This window comes from Labrus bergylta, chromosome 8, assembly GCF_963930695.1.
Source record: "Labrus bergylta chromosome 8, fLabBer1.1, whole genome shotgun sequence".
Taxonomy (NCBI): Eukaryota; Metazoa; Chordata; class Actinopteri; order Labriformes; family Labridae; genus Labrus; species Labrus bergylta.
Genome location: NC_089202.1, coordinates 4,456,724 through 4,473,385, shown reverse-complemented (window position 1 = coordinate 4,473,385; position 16,662 = coordinate 4,456,724). Strand labels below are relative to the sequence as shown.

Sequence of the window (16,662 nt, the reverse complement as noted above, 5' to 3'; positions counted from 1 at the left end):
GCTTTACATTGCAGTTTTAAAAAATCAGCAGATCTACATGAAGGCAATTTTTCAGTCGAATAAACTGTTTGTTTTTACATGATGTTAAAACAAGAAACAGAGATAATTATTGTTGCATATATAAATATCGAAGGCTACATAGTGTGTTATATGGGATTTGTCCAAAATACGTTTTATGAACCACTTTGAAGAGTGACATTGAGAGTATGTCAGAACCTAGATATGATGAAAAGCCTTGCTTTTTTATGTCAGTTTCAAATTGTCAAATGTTTAAGGAGAAGCTTGACTCATAAATAAGATAAGTATGTTTATAGCATGATCAAACTCTTGAATACCACATACACTTCATTACAGCAGCCAGCATTTATATTCAACTTTTGAATATAACAGGTTTATATGTATACAAATGGCAGTAATTTTATTTAATGACAAGATAATTAAATAGTAATTATTTCTTCTCTAAGACACTCTTACTCTTTCCATCAAATTAAGGCTGTGTTGTTTTCTCTTTTTTTTTTGCAAGTATACTGATATAATAAAAGCTTAAAATAAAATCTTAACCAACTTAAGCCCTGACCTTACGAGGGCATTGTTTAGGTAAATTATACCAATAATTGTAATGATCTTTATTTTAAAAGTCCTCACATTGATGTACATGAGTTTCAACTGAAGGGGGCAGCATATTCTGGTTTTACAACAATGGTTTAACTTGTCACATCGCTAAAAGTAGATCAAGAACAACATTCACAGGACACAAACTCTGATGAAATGAACTAAACACGATGGCATAGAGGTAAGAATAAAACATGAATTAGTCCACTCCACTTTCATTATAAAGCATAGCTTTTAGAATTATAATGCCTTTTTTTGTTCAATAAAATTCACTGTGCTTCTCCGAAAAGGTCTTTCTTTGATGAAAGGAACAGCAATGATGTCTTATTGATAACATTTGATACTCTTACATGTCTCTTCATGTGTCACAGACAGGAAATAAAGAAGAATAACCTGCTCCTGAGCTGTTCCTCCAGTTCTTGTAGTCGCTCTCCATCCACAACACAAGTCACAGACTTATGCCAAGTTGCATGGCAGCGTGTCATTTAAATACCATCACTCATCTCTGAGATGCTTAAACAGACATTTCCTGCAGGCCAGGCTTCTCTTTGTAATCCATTATACTCCAGTGCTTTCATTTTCATAGTCGTGGTCGTTCTCCTGAAATGTAATAGGGCAAATTAGACAATTTCACACAAAAACACTGGTCATAATTCATTTAAATAGGGCTGGGGTTTCTCTCACCTCTTCATTTTTGATACGTATATGTCTCCTTTAAAATGAAACGAGAAGAGGTTTATAAATAAAAACAGCAATATCTGAGAGTCACAAGTTAAGAACATTTTATTCATATCTGAACTTACCCAGCCCAGATGATAACCAGTGTAAGAAGAAGCAAAATTACTACTTTGACTCCAATCAGGAGGATGACTTGGCTTAATGAGAAAGAACTCCAAAGCTCTGCATGAAAAGTTCAGCCATATGTTAGATTGTTTTGATAAAATAAACTTAGCAAGAGTTATAGTTGATTATTGAAAATGGAGATCTTGACCTTTAGTTATCTCTGTGTGATTTCTTGTGACTCCTAAGTGAAACAAACCATAATTTTTGGCACTTATGGTCAGCAGCACCTCAGTTGAGTTGGTTTCCCCCACTGTGTTCCTGGCCTGGCAGAGGTAGAGTCCAGTGTGGTTCACCTCCATAGAGGGGAGAGACAACACCTGTCCTGAGCCCACCTGGAAGATGGAGCTCGAGCCGGAGCTGGGAGAAGCTGTCCTCCTGAACCAGGTGTAGTTTTGTGCTGCAGGGTTAGCAGAGCTGCTGCAGGTCAGATTCACACTGCTGCTCTCATTTAGGTTGTCAGGATAAGTCACCTTGACAGACACATTCAGAGGAGGATCTGTAAAATAAACATTGTTTGATACACTCACTTAAGGACTGTACAACTCATAGACTGTATAAAAGAAATGAACGCAACATCTTCTTAAAAGTGAGGCCAAAACATCTAGCTCCCCATCCTGACTGGCTGCAGTATAGGTCATGAACTCTGCCTCCTTCATGTTAACAGGTGGGACATGGATCAAACTAGAAAATCAGAATAGAAAATGATGATTCCAATTGCGCTGATTTATTTCCAAGTGTGCATTACTTTTAGAATTTAAGTTTGAATAAGTTATTTGATCATAAAAAAGAATAAAGGAACAGAGAGGAGACATGACAAACATTAACTGTGAGGGTCCTTATAAGTTAAATCTGTGTTTTGAAAGGGGCAGGAGAACAAAACCACAGCTTAGTCAACAGCTTAACTAGCTTAACAAAATCATGTAACAAGTGCAATATGTCCGCACATGTTGTGGGGGATATTTTGGCTTCATTTGTAGAGAGCATCAACTGCATGTAAAGATGGACATTGTGTTTTAATGTCTTCTCATGTCCCCCTTGGTTGTAGCTAACTACTAGACACAGGCTAGCTGTACATCCCTGTTTATGTCTTTTTGCAAGGCCAAGCTAACTAGCTGCTGGATTTAGTTTATTATCTAATAAATGAACATGGAAGTTGTAGGCCATATTTTTTTCACATCTAATTCTGGATCATTATACACAGTACTAAATGGACTACACTTGTATTGCACCTTTGTAGTCATATTTACCCTAACATTTATGTCTAAAATATTGAACTATTCCATACTTCCATACATCACACAATAATTCAACCAATGATTCAGTGGTGAATATACTTACACTGAACATCTAGAGCTACAGGTTCCGATTGCACTGACTCCTGCCCTTCAACCGCACAAAAATAATTCCCAGCATCCTCTGCCTGAGCCTGGAACTCTGGTTTGGATACTGGGTGTCCATCTTTGAACCAAACTGTGCTGCTAAGATGGCAGGATGTATTACATTGAAGACTCACGCTGTCTCCTGCTCTCACAGTGTCAGGGTACAGTCTGACATGCAGCTCTTGATATCCCAAGTTTTAAAAAAACAGAGAACATCATATTAAGAAAAGTTAAATATATCTACTGTAAAGTGTAGAATAAAGCTCATTGTAGAATAAATGTACCTGTGACAGAGAGATACACTGAAGTCTTACTGCGCCACCCAAACCTGTCAGTGTCAAACCTGAAGTAGTAATACCCAGTGTCACTATGCTGCAGGTCATGGAGTGCCAGGCTACAGTCGTGTTGCTGGTCACCAATGAATTCAAAGCGATTTCGATATGAAGCAAGGTCTGAGAGCTTCACACGTATCCAGACGTCATTTTTAAATTCCCCTTTGTACCACTCAGTCTTTCTAACAGTTTGTCCATTTTGGTAGTTGTACAAGCACCTGAACTCCACAGATGACCCCTCCACAGCACATGGATTTGGGTTTTCGAAAGTCACAGCCCTATCAGCACCCACAGTTCCTGCACAGAGATCAGAAAGATGTCATGCATTGTGTTTAACATTTAATTAACCTTTGCAGGAAAAACAAGCAAAATTATATATAAACAACAATCTTTAGAAGTGACTTGAAAACTTTAAAGGGTGTGAATTGTTTTAAATGAAAGGGATTATGATGAAATCATGGGCTCTTCCTTCCAAGATAAAATAAAAACAACACAACACAACAAACTCAGTTTAAACTGTTGTGTTGCATATGTTATAACTAAATAATAGGGTTTTTTGCCCCTTGCTTGCTGAAAAAAAAACACAAAACACAATATATATTTTCCAAAAAATTGTAATTTTAACACTTTTCAAGGGGATGTGGCAAATATTCTTTTGTGATCAACTTTTCAATTTCTTTTAGACAAAAGTTGTTGGTGTACATCATGACATAAATCCATAAATTGTGACTAAATTAACAACATAACATAAGATAACAACGTGTCCCTGCTAATATACAAGTAAACTTTGAATCCTTGATCACTTTCAGTCTTTTTTCAATCTTAACCTGGCCTGCCTGGTTCATCCTACACACAGAGAGCTCCATAGATAAAATCTCCATTCACAAGTTGATCTATTGTTTTATTGAAAGAGCATGTGATGGATGGAAACAGTCCAAATGGATGGAAACACTTTAAAAACAATGCAACAACCTAGATAAAGTTAATAAATCTTTCATCTAGTATTAAAAAGTAACTGCTTACCTGCTCCGAGAAATGAAAGCACCAGGAAAGCGATCATCTTCTTCAAATCAGTAACAAAAAGCAAAAGGCTGTGATTTGTTTTTATCTTTCATAAGTGGGCGTGACATAAGACAGTCTCAAGCTGATCAAAAATAAGGTTCTTATTCCTGAGCACAACGCTCTGTAAACTGCAATACATCATAACCATATGATAGGAGGAGTTTTCTGTTTCTCCGGATCGTTTGAATATGTGTAATAATACGTGTCAGTAAATGGAGAACTTGTGGTTGACACTTCTTGCTTCAGTTCATTTAGCACATGTTTTCTGTTTTCTGTTTTTTACTTCCTTAATTTAGCAAACGTTTCTTTTTTAAGGCAATTGCTAAAACACAATGATCTCCAGGGCCTTGCAGTGTTTTTAATCATTGGATAAAGGAGAACAGCTTTGCACTCAAAAAGAGCACTTAGTCATGAGACGTTCATCATGTCAGTGTTTGATCCAGACTGAGAGTTACAAACAGTCAGGACTTTTAGATGAACGTTTAGCTGCACTAACCAATCAGTCAAAGTATCCTGATATTCCAGATATTTGGTGGATACTATACGTGGTGATAGATAAATGTCTCTCAACAGGAAATCAGCTAGCCTAAAGATTTTCCCAATCCCCAGAAGAAAGTTTATAGACATTGATTCACTGACGTTTCATCTATTCTACAAAATTCCTTCAAAACATTTTCTGTATCACGTTTTTGTTAGCAAGCCAAAGTTAGCATGGTAACGGGCTTCACCAAAACTAGTGCGTAAACAAACCTGCTTTACATCATCATGCCATCTTTCATGTTGTAACAAGCAGGTGTTAGCATTTAGCTTGTTTAGCTGCAGATTTCACGGTTTATTAAGGGAAACATTTACTACAAGTAATCTTTCTCTTCGACTATGTAGAATAAATAATAACTTTCGACAGCGCCATTTTTGGAGCTGGCATTCAAACAAGAAAAGGTTAGTTTACAGTATGTCTCATATTGTGTTTGATTTTGGTTTTGACTCTCTCTAATTAAAGGGATACTTCACCCATTGAAACATGAATCTGTATTGATATTGGGTCATATATGTAGTAGAAATGTCAAATAAATTTTGAAGTTGGTGCCTTCTTGACTGAGAAAAGGCACCAACTCCCAGAATGCACAGCACCGCAGGCCACTCCCAATAAGGTCCTCAACAGACGTTTACTACAACACATAAGGCCGTTTCCTCAACTGATTCCGAGATTTCTTCCAGAAGGAATTAGCATCTTGGAAATTCCTGTCAGAAAACAGACTCTACGTCTGTGTCCATAGCAAACAGTGAGAGCACCGAAACTACCAGTCCGCCCCAGCTCGAGCCGGCCCCGACTCCTCGTCCTCATTACCGCCGGCTCAGCTGCAGCTGCCTTGCTGCTATATTGCGGTTCATTGCGATAGCCACGAACACCCGATTCGAGCACAAGACCTTCAAAATCCCATTCATCCATATCAGTTTGAAGTTGGAAGATATTTTTTTCGCCATTGTCGGTTCTTATCAGCTTTCTCCATTGAGCCTGCTAGCATAGCTTCCAAGCAATATGGTGGACATTAAGTTTGATTCTGGGAGTGAGTTCCCACCCATTGATCTGTGATAGATCTGTAGCTTCAGTGGTGGAAAATATGAGGAACTAGCGTTGTAGTTTCACCCTGCTAACCTCAACAGCCTCTGATGATGCAAAATGATGATTATTGCGTCACTGGAAGCTCCTTGTCAGACTAAAAAATACAAAGATTTCCCATCTCAGGGGAAAATGAGGGCGGGATGCACAACCATTTGAAAATACTACCAGGTTTTTAATGATACAAAGATTAATGCAAATGGGTGAAGTATCCCTTTAACCTTTTGTGTTGTTGTTTTTTTAAATAATTTGTGTATTCGTTCATTTATGTGTGTTTGGACCACTTCATGTGTGTTTTTAAAGGTTTTACATTAATGAAGCTTTACTGACGTCACTGCTCTCTTGCTTTCAAGCAGTGGTGAGAGCCAAGCTGTGCCCTTCAAGAAAGAAAGAACGCGTATTTGAAAGTAAAATTTTGTTTTGCAAGTATTTAAAGCTCATTCTGTAAGACAATACTAAAGGAAAGTGGGGGGGGGGGGGGGGGTTGGAGTGTGGCATAGGGATGGAGGGATAACAGGTAGCTTGTGTGTGCACAAGCTACCTGAGATTAAAGTAAATGAGGCTTCAAGAAGGCCGACTGATGTTACTCCCAGCAGCTACCATTGGCTTGGGCCCGTCCTGCTCAACCTGTTTCTTTTTGCATTTGCAGAAATCCATCCCATGCATCAAGAGAATAGCCACATTCCTTCAGAGGCCTTGTTGTTATTAACATCGTTCCTGGTTAGAGCGGGAGGATGGAGTGAGACAGACAGGCCGAGAGGGCTGGAGAGAGAGTCGCACTGTCAGGAGATAATATAGACTCTGATCTGTATCGGAATAATAGTTTAATGAGGCATCTAAGGAGATGATTTTTATTTTTTTTTTACTTTAAAAGGAGAATCATCACAATCTACAAATAAGGAAGCTTCCTGCTAACCTGCTGGGGATTTTCTAGTTCATTTTGCGGTCAGTGTTTTTCACTTTAAGTTTCTCAGAGTTTCTTTATGATTCATGGTACAATTTTCCATCAACTCCATATATCATATATCATATGAGAAATAAATTAGATTTAGGGATAAAGAAGTCATATTGTAGATGACAGGATTACAGCACTGATTTGAAAAATAGTAGGAATTGATTAAAATCTCAGTTAACAATTAAAAAATTTCTATAAGAAGGTAGCAGATTATTTGGAAGCATGTCAGCTCTGCAAATGGAAATAGTACTCGTAGTCGTAACTATAAGTAGCCGCAATGTTGACCTTTGTGGCAATGCAACTGAAGAGAAACCATGTCAATACTGATTTGGTTTTGCTGATCTTCTTTTGTGAATATTGTTGTTTATATCTCGTTTGAAAGGGTGAAATTCAAATACTTTTTTATTTACTTTTGTCCATCCACAAAAGACAGCTCTTGTGTTTACTAAGTTATGAGAACAAGGTCTTGAATAAGTAATAGTTTTTAAAAGTCATGAAAGACTTTTAAGATTTTCCTTTTTGGATGTATTTTACTGCTCACACTGCAGATATATTCTACATATTTTAAATAGACTACAATGATTCTTTCTCACCGTCATCTTCACAAAAAAAAACCTGTTTGAAGTATCCAAAAATACTCTCAGCTCTTTTGTATGAGGCAGTGAATCATTGTATCTAAATTAAGGTGTGACATTATATTTAACTTGTTATCTGCCCTCAGGAATCCATCTTCTGCACCTCTCTTTCTCATTCAACAACATTCACTGACAATGATGTCTATGTAGAAAAATTACATTTCATGATGCGATGTATTTTCTTTATTGTTGTATCAAAGTTTAAGTTACATCTTCTAAACAATTGCATTGATGTGCTAAAAGACACTGAGTGGAGAAAAAGATGGAGAAGAGGAGGAGAGTAGAGATGATGAAGGTGAATCGTCTGGTGTTGCTGCTGTTGGCTCTGCTCCAGATCTCCACACCCTCCTCCGGTAAATAACAACTAGTTAGCATAAAAGACTTATACGAGTGAGGTGTAGGCTTCCACACCTTACTGACATTATCATCAACACATTCTTAGAACAGCCAGAAATAACCTGAAAGAAGAAGTCAAAGCAGGAATTTCTGTGTGCGGAAAGACATAGATCTTCGGTTTTGTTCGATTTTTAGTGAAATTTTAATCAACAAATGTTTGCATCAAGAATGTTCCAACCCTGCCATGGAAATCTTTCACCCCTGCCATGGAAGTTTCCTTCCCTAGCATATTCAAATTACAGGGAAGAGAGTGCGTTTGTGTTTGCACATGTGTTTCTGATAAACAACAAGGCCATCTGGATCTTTTAAAGCTGTTGTGAGGAGGTTTTCTTTTTTTGCTGGTAACACAACAGGCTGAAATTCTTATTTATGCCATGAGGTGAAATACAAAAACAAACCAGACACTCAGAGAGAAAATTCATTATTTCTATAAAAAAAGTAAGTGTCAAATAAAGGGAGTGACAGCATGCTGCTGAAAACACCTTTTATACATTTTTTCCTAGCTAGAGAATAAGTGTGAGTTGTGCATTAGGCATTAAAAATAAAGCAGGTTGAGATTTATTTTACATAAAGCACAACCTACACATGTTAGGTCTAGAGGAAGGACAAGGCAAGATCAGCAAAGACAAAAGGAATCTTCTCACTTTGTCCACAGGGGGCGCCAAAATCCACACAACCTGATAAATCCTCACAGGTGCTTTATTTGGTCTTAGAAAACTTAACTCACAAAGATCTGATCTATAACATTGTTATATTGTGTGCAGTGTGTCTGCTTCCCTTATCTTGTATGATCTCTGAGTATGTTCTGTGGTGTTTCTGTTGATTTTATCTGTTCATTTCTGTTTCATAATCAACACCTGACCACTGTTTCAGCTCTAAGCACAACCAGTAGCCCCACCACCACTTCAGCACCGAACCCCGCCGGGCTGGAGTACCGCACACGTCCAGCTGACGTCAGAGTGGCTCTGGGAGAACCTGCAGTGTTTCGCTGTGGAGTCCCTGTAACCTCTCCAAACCTCACCTTCACTCTCTACAGCAGTCATGGCAACTACAGTCTCACCTGCCCTCAAGGCCACATGGAGGACATCCCCCAGGTAAGGTTGTGGATAAACACACACATTCAAACACACACACACACACACACACACACACACACACACACACACAATTGGGGGAGTAAACATTTCCCAGAACAGCTAGTTCGTTTACTGCAAATTGTATAGGCCTATATTTTCCGGGATTTAACTTCTTTTTTTTTCAAAGTCAGTGTAAGAATTCGAACATTAACAACATTTTTAACATTGTACTCAGTCTATGATCTCGATCTTGAAAGAGAACTGATTTAGATTGTAAAACAGCTCACACAGCAACTTCTCCTGATTGGATGTTAATTTAGACCAAGAAGAATAAAACATCAGTTATGGAAGGATAGCTGTTTTGTGGTGGGATGCATTACAATCTCAGTCTCTAAAAGCATTTGAACATAGAAAGTAAGTCTTTAGAGGCATAAAAATATGGGAAAACACTCTGAATCTTGGCTTGACAAGTTGTTGCGTATGAAGCTAAGCCAAAAACAAAGCCTGGTTTTTATCTGTGTAAGGTAACATGAGGGCCCTAATTGGTGATTCCATAAAACATTTCAAACACTATAATATTTACCTTCTGACCATTTTTGTTGAATTTCTCAAAGAAGAACACATTAGTTCTCGTCTGTCTGGTGAACATAAGTGCTGAAATAATCATATCTGACATATCTGACTAAACATTTTGCGAGGGCTCGGATTCTTCAAGCATATTTGAAATGTCCACATTGTGACAGACTCAGCCTTTCCTGCACAAGATTCAACAATCATACCCAACACAAGCAGAAGAAGAATTAGTGGAAGAAAGATGTGCATCAACTGGATGTCATACTAAATGCAAACACAATATGGGGTCAAATGCAGCACACACAAGAAGAAGAATACAGCATTAGGTTGTGAGTTATGTTTGTTACCTGCATGTGTGGTTTAAATGCCCTCTTGAAATCTTTTAATGTAGAAGTGTAAGTGTCAAGATTCAAAGAGTTGTTTCACACCCATCTGCAACAGAGTGTTGTTTTAATCAGGTTTGGAGGTATTAAAAGTGTAAAGACATGTAAGTGAACACTGTAAACTTGAATCTTGTTGAGTGTCACCGTCCTCTCTCAGGCTCTCTATGGCAGCTGTGAAGTGAAGGATAGGGAGTCTTTGGCTGTTTGGACCATCAAGGGAACTTCTTTCTCTGACAACGGCACACGAGTTGAATGTCAACAGTCAAACAATCCTGACAAACGTGTTGCTGTTCTACGTGTTTATGGTAAAGACTCGTTAATCGTTTTATATGTTTAAAGCCATGATACTGAATCATTTTATCATTTATCATTTCTATCCTTGTAATTCAGCCATTTTGACATTTTGGCATTAACTGAATGAGCTATTGTTAAAGATCCTGTGAGGAACTTAAAGTTTGTATCCCTTCAGGAGACCCCTGTATTGAGAATGTGTCACTTATATGGACCCCTTTAGACAAAACAGCACCTTTCATTTCTTTACTGATTTTGAAATATAGTATTTTTTTCACTAAATAAATCTTATTCTATGTTCTATTGACAAACATAGAGGAAGTGACAGAGCATCAAATTGTTGATCTTTTCATCAAGCATGTCCATCACAACATAAATACAAACTTAAATCATGTAGTCCCCTTTAACTCTTATGTTTTTCCTTCTAAAATAGGTGGAATAGAGCAGCCATTCAGTCAGAGCGAGATGTGTCATTCTTAGATTGAAGATATCTTGATGCAAAGATGAACTTTCTTATGCTGTTGTTGTTGGTTTTTTTGCTTTATCACAATCCCTCCCTCCCTCCATCCCATTCTCATTACTCTTAGATAACGGCACAAACTATGCCATTCTCATTGGTTGTGTCATTGGGGGATTTTTCGGCATGCTGTTGGTGGTTGTTCTTGTGTACATCACGCTGCAACGATCTGAGACCTTCCAGGAGTGCTTCAGTAAGTACACTAATTAAATGTATTATACAAAATACAATGTATGAAGTACCCAATGAAAAAAAGATGAGAAATGTCCCTCTCTTTTTTCTTTATAGGGGGGAATCAAGCAGAAGGTGATACGACAACAATTGTAACAAAGGAGTAAAAGGAGAGGAAAATGTTACTTTGTAAATCATACTTATAGTTGTGCTTCATTCACCAGAACAGTTTGTTTTGTTTTAAATCCTTTGACCAATTTTAGTGAAGTTTAATCTGGATTGATCCAAGGTCCGTCTATCCAAGTCAGAACTTGTAGTTCACCTCCCTTTTTTCTTTTGCCATCATTATTTGAGCCTTGCATGGCTGTGTGCTTGAAGATTATTGGTAAATACTTCTTCAAGCAATTTAGCAAAACATGATTTTACGAGTTGGCTCTCCCGACTTTAGCAGGGTTAACTATTCCTTTTCACCGCTAATAGAGTATATACTTTATAAAACACGTGCACAATTTGTGATTGTACTCGAAATCAGTAAGATTACTGTTTGTGGTTTTCTAAACAAAGTCTGACTAAATTACTGGATTTTTTTTCCTCTGGTCCAACTTCTAAAAATATCAATCCTTTGTCGGATGAGTTGCTGACTGCTGTGATTTACATTAGTGATTAGTGATCACAAAATGACCACATGCAGACAGAAAATGAGAAACAGAAGATAAGCTGCTCTAAGTCTGCGTTACAAAGAGAAATATTCTCTTTGAGAGACCTGACTCTAAAAACAACTGTAAAACTAAAATGTATTTATCATGAGAATAATTTGGTAGCAAAGTGAGTGTAATGTAACGATGCAGAGTTAAGTATTTGTAGATTTGCATTCAGAAGTTAATGGTCCTAATCCTTGCTTTCACAGTGCTTGTATTTGCAAGTCAAAGTACAGTGGATCTTAGCCAGATCTCAATCGTGAATTAATGCATGTGTTTGATGTTATGCTGCTACTATGTTAATTGTGCAATCTATTTTTATTTCCTTTTTGGCCTATAGACACAAACTTTAAAAACAGAGCTTGCGGCCTGTGTCATCTATAACTCAAATAAAGTTATAACTGTAAAAAAAAAACATATGACTGACTCTCACTTTTGTTCTGCCTGAATTCGATCCCTGATCGGATGAAACAAAGAAAAAGAGAAAGGTGCACCAAAAACAATCATCAATAAATAATGATGTCATTATATGCATACATACATTCACGCACACACAAATGCAAAGACTTGAGTTGCAATGCTCACACAAGCATACACTGATTGTCAAAGTTATCTGCCAGCCTTTTAAATACTGACTAGTTTTAATTAGATGATGTGACGAGGAGGTTTATGTCTTCTATACCTTAAGATCTCTTCGGTAACTTTCTGCTTTCCTGTAATGTGAAAGAAAAGCTAGATGCAGAAAATTGACCGGTGAAAAATGAATTGGATGATTTTTGATGCCCCCTTGTGGTGAACCTCTGACACAACAGCTTGTGTGAGGAACTAGATTTCCAAAGTGTTTAGCGGCTACTAAGTTGTCTTATTTCGAATAAATGGCACAATGTGGCAGAGGCAGAAGTTGTTGTAAAATGCAGATACCTCAATATGCATTTATAATCGAAGGAAACTACCTATTTACTAATTTACCATGGCCTTAAAGTAATCGGAATATCTACACACACAAGTTAAATTTGAATCTGAAACCTGCTAATTTGTCCATGCTGCACTGTACTGAGCAACCTGTGGTCCCTTTAATACATTTGATTTAAAGTATATATTATCAGACTACCCTTAACCAAATGCTTAAAACCAGATCATTCCAATCACTTCTGTATTGAAATGCAAGGTTTAAAAAAATGAAAAGGAAGTGTCAAGAGGCCAGACACTGACATTTCATATTCTTGACCTGCATGGCTAAAATCTAAATTATATAAAACATGCTCTATTTGTATAAAAAGAGAGAAGTAGCTTTTAGCTTTTTAGATTCAGTGTGACTTCATCTCATTAGCTTTATTAGCATTGGTACTAAAATGTTGAAATAAATATATTAATTTCCTGGAAATCCAACAAAACAAATAACCAACTGATAAATTATCATCTAAAAATGAACCTACATGTTCTGAGGGTGTGAGCAGTAATACATCTCCTGTGATACGTAATTCATTTTTTTTATACTTTTGAAAATGAAAAATAAAATAAAACAATTCAATTAAAAAATGAACCACTAAACAATGACAACTTTTATTCAACTTTTTTGACTGCGGTCTGCATTCCCCAGACTGTGTGTGGTGACCTGATGAAGCAGCACGGAGGGCCAGAAGAAAGAAAGACACACACACACACACACACACACACACACACACACACACACACACACACACACACACACACACACACACACACACACACACACACACACACACACTGCAATCAGCAGGAGGAAATTCTGCCTCATCTTTATTTGATACAACAGAGATTGTACAAAGCAATGTGTTGATTCAGCTGCTCCGCTACACCCCGCTTCGCTCCATGATAGCTTTCTGACATATTCTCTTTCCCAATTTCTTTGTTTCTGAAAGTGTTACAGACATAATCGGAGACTTTGATTGGCTACATTTGGTGTTTGCATGAAAAAATAAGGAATCGAGACAGTTTGAGTTTTATTTACAGAATAATTCAATTCGTCAGCTCTTGGCTCACTTGTCATCTCTTTCTCCAAATACACAAAGTTGTTGTCATGTGGGGACCCTACACTTACAGTAAAGGATCCATTTTTTTAGTGTTCTCAGATAATTTCTTGAAAATCTTACGTAAGAATATTGTAAGAATCATTATCTTTTACCTGGAAGTTTCCATCAGGTCTGAATGAAGCTCTCTTGTGTGCTGACTGACTGAATCTCACTCATTGCTACAGACACTAACAACCTGCTGTTAGACCTTCAGTCTGACTGTTTATGGACAAACAGCACAAATACCATCATAACAGAGACTGTGTGTGTGTGTGTGTGTGTGTGTGTGTGTGTGTGTGTGTGTGTGTGTGTGTGTGTGTGTGTGTGCGTGTGTGTGTGCATCAGCTAACCTACATTGTTCAGTGTGTTCTTTAAGATGACCTTTAGTAGATAATGAATTACTTATGATGAATTCACTGATCACTATCTCATGACACTTTAGTTAAAGTATTACAATAGAAGTTAATTAGTCACAAGTTAATCATGTGACTTTAGACTTTACAACTTTTGAACCATTACAAGCGACCTACAACTAACCCCTAGTTTTTTCCACGGCGAGGGGGGTCAGTGCTGCATCGAGCATCAGTTGTTTGTTCTTAACAGACAAAGCCAGAGTCTACCTGCCACATTAAAAATAAGAAAAATAAAGTTTGCACTGGAGTGAAAACACAATTAACGATTACTCCTAACATCCACGAAGATATATGATATTATTTATAACACGTCCTGCTGAAAAATGTGCTATGTCACTACAGGAGGTATGTCTGAGTGACACAATTCACAAAGCTGCATTTTAACTAGAGAAAAAAATGTCACATTTAGCAAAAGATTATTTTGCATAATAAAAATAATATCGTTGTAATATCTTGAAAATCCCTCAGCACTGGGGGTGATGTATGGTGTGTTGTCAAGATATATAATATTTGAACAGATATATCCTTTCTCCTTCATACACTGGATGAAATACCACCCTCAGCATCCTCTCGCTATGTTCTCTGGCGCCTGTAATTGTATCAGTGACGAGCTATTGACATGGAACAAAGTGACCTTTATTTAACCTCTTATTAACAAACTGACGCAGCGACAGCGCACAGACACGGTGAGGACAAAGAGCGTGTGTGTTATTGACTCTAAACAAGAAAACGTCATCTTAAGGGACCTATTCTATTATTTCAAAGTTGTGTGGAGACGAAGATTTGCTATCCATGGAAGTAAGTCAATTCACATGAATGTGAGAAATGTGTTGGGGATAAGTGAGAGACTGTATGTTTTATCTCTTGTCTGTCTCTCTTATGTCATGACTATTTGCCACTCTATCGGCTGTCAAATTATTGTGTTATCATTTACACATACACACACATAGAACTACAGAGTCTGTGTCTCCTCTCCTGCACACAGGTTATATGAATCATATAAGTCTTCACAAAGACCCTCCGACATACATTGTAGGGAATATGAATCAGTCAGTTCCTTTTCATGATGTTAAAAAAGTGTATTTATTGTGTAAGTCCGCCTAAAACTGGACCTTTAAAATGCATGTAAGCACATTAGTCCAACTGAAATCATATTAAGTCGAATTTCCAAAATGATGCCATTGGGGCTCGATTTGCTTTTGCATACGCTTTAATCGGACTCAAACAGATATGAGCGTTCACATGTTCACATGCACATGTGTCTTCTGCCTTCGTATTTCATACTTTCACCACTTGACATACAACCAGTTTGCCTCTTGCAAACTTAGAAAGGTCAACCTGATGAAGGTCTAATGGTAGTTTAAAGGAGGCAGACCGCAACCTATCACAGCAGAGCGGACATACTTCTCTCAATAAATCAATTCTGCCTCAGAGCTTTGATAATGGATCAAGAATAGTGGTCCATTTGAATGACCTAATCGAGCTATAACAATAGCGAGACTTAACTGTGCATGTGAACATACTGATTGATGTTGAATGATGTACCACACATTTATCGTTTCGTTTCATTGCCATCTTGTTTTGGTGCCAGAATGACCATATAAGATTGGGGGTATATAACTATATAAAGATGTAGTTATTAAGTTCATGCCATAAGCTGACTAATAAGCTAGTGAGGTGCAGTGTTTCTCACGGAATGATATTTTATTCATGGTTGGTTGTTGCTGATTTAACTTTTAAATTTATTAGGCTTTTAAGAGAACTTGCTTCTTACTCCATAACTCATCTAGGAGCGGTATAGAGAGGGAAGAACACAAATCTGGTAACGTAAAACCAACAGGATCTCATTATGGCCTGCTGTCATCTCTAGTTGAGCCAGTAACATCCCTGACTCCCATGAAAGAAAAACAATACACAAGCTAATAGAGAGGTACAGTAAACCAATTAGAGCTGAATAATGAAAACTAGAATTGACTCAGTGAGTAAATTGATGTAAAGCCTTTTTGGATACCGGTAATCTTTTAATACAATTAGGAAAATGGCATATTGTCTGCATTATGCAAAACCTCAAAGCTTAAATCTTAAACCTCGATATGCTTTAAACTGCTGAGTGAAAAAAAGATGTATCCACTACCATGAATGGAAAAAAAAAGTTTTACAAACAAAAATCTGATTTTTCTACCCGGTATTAAACCTTATTACTTTATTAAAACATTGACCTCTATGGCAACTGGCTCACTTTAGGAGCCAGCCTCAAGTGGCCAATCTTGGAACTGCAGTTTTTGGTACATTGGCTTCATTTTTCAGCACCAGTTAATGCAGCTTGATGTGAATCAATCCAGGTAGTTTAATTAACCCCCTCCCTCCTGACCATGGTTCATTAACAAATAGAACTGCCTGTCAACCATGAGACCAACACAGTTCAGTCTTAAGCTCAGAGAGAGTAGCACTGTGGAGATACTTGACATGGCCTCAAAGATCAGGGAGACAAACTAAGTGTATCGTGTGTATATAAAAACGGCTTCTCCGTTCTTCACAGGCACACTCCCTCATGTTTATGGAACAACATGGTTTCCTATATAGGCTACAACATTCACATGCCCATTCTTAAGTTTATACCCCAAACAAAGAGGAGGAGCAGGAGTTTCTTATTC

General features: G+C 37.5%; 2 protein-coding genes across 3 annotated transcripts; one reads left to right on the top strand and one right to left on the bottom strand.

Moving 5' to 3' along the window:
* Nucleotides 1-294: 294 nt before the first annotated feature.
* Nucleotides 295-4,367, bottom strand: LOC109985004 (B-cell receptor CD22). Of its 2 annotated transcripts, none has more exons than XM_020635209.3 (7): nucleotides 4,190-4,367; nucleotides 3,119-3,463; nucleotides 2,794-3,015; nucleotides 1,604-1,951; nucleotides 1,416-1,512; nucleotides 1,297-1,324; nucleotides 295-1,212 (listed from the first exon to the last, which is right to left on the bottom strand). In XM_020635209.3, exons 1-7 carry the CDS (start codon nucleotides 4,224-4,226, stop codon nucleotides 1,171-1,173), a joined length of 1,119 nt encoding a protein of 372 aa, XP_020490865.1. In that variant the 5' UTR covers nucleotides 4,227-4,367; the 3' UTR covers nucleotides 295-1,170. The 2 variants fall into 2 exon arrangements, with proteins under 2 accessions (XP_020490865.1, XP_020490874.1); XM_020635218.3 differs by having other exon boundaries at nucleotides 1,652-1,951.
* Nucleotides 4,368-6,536: 2,169 nt separating this feature from the next.
* On the top strand, nucleotides 6,537-11,959 carry LOC136179818 (uncharacterized). Its single transcript, XM_065957943.1, has 6 exons — nucleotides 6,537-6,794; nucleotides 7,683-7,792; nucleotides 8,709-8,929; nucleotides 10,025-10,172; nucleotides 10,746-10,868; nucleotides 10,964-11,959. The coding sequence occupies exons 2-6, from the start codon at nucleotides 7,702-7,704 to the stop codon at nucleotides 11,011-11,013; spliced, it is 633 nt and encodes a 210-aa protein (XP_065814015.1). The 5' UTR covers nucleotides 6,537-6,794; nucleotides 7,683-7,701; the 3' UTR covers nucleotides 11,014-11,959.
* The last annotated feature ends 4,703 nt before the right edge of the window (nucleotides 11,960-16,662 follow it).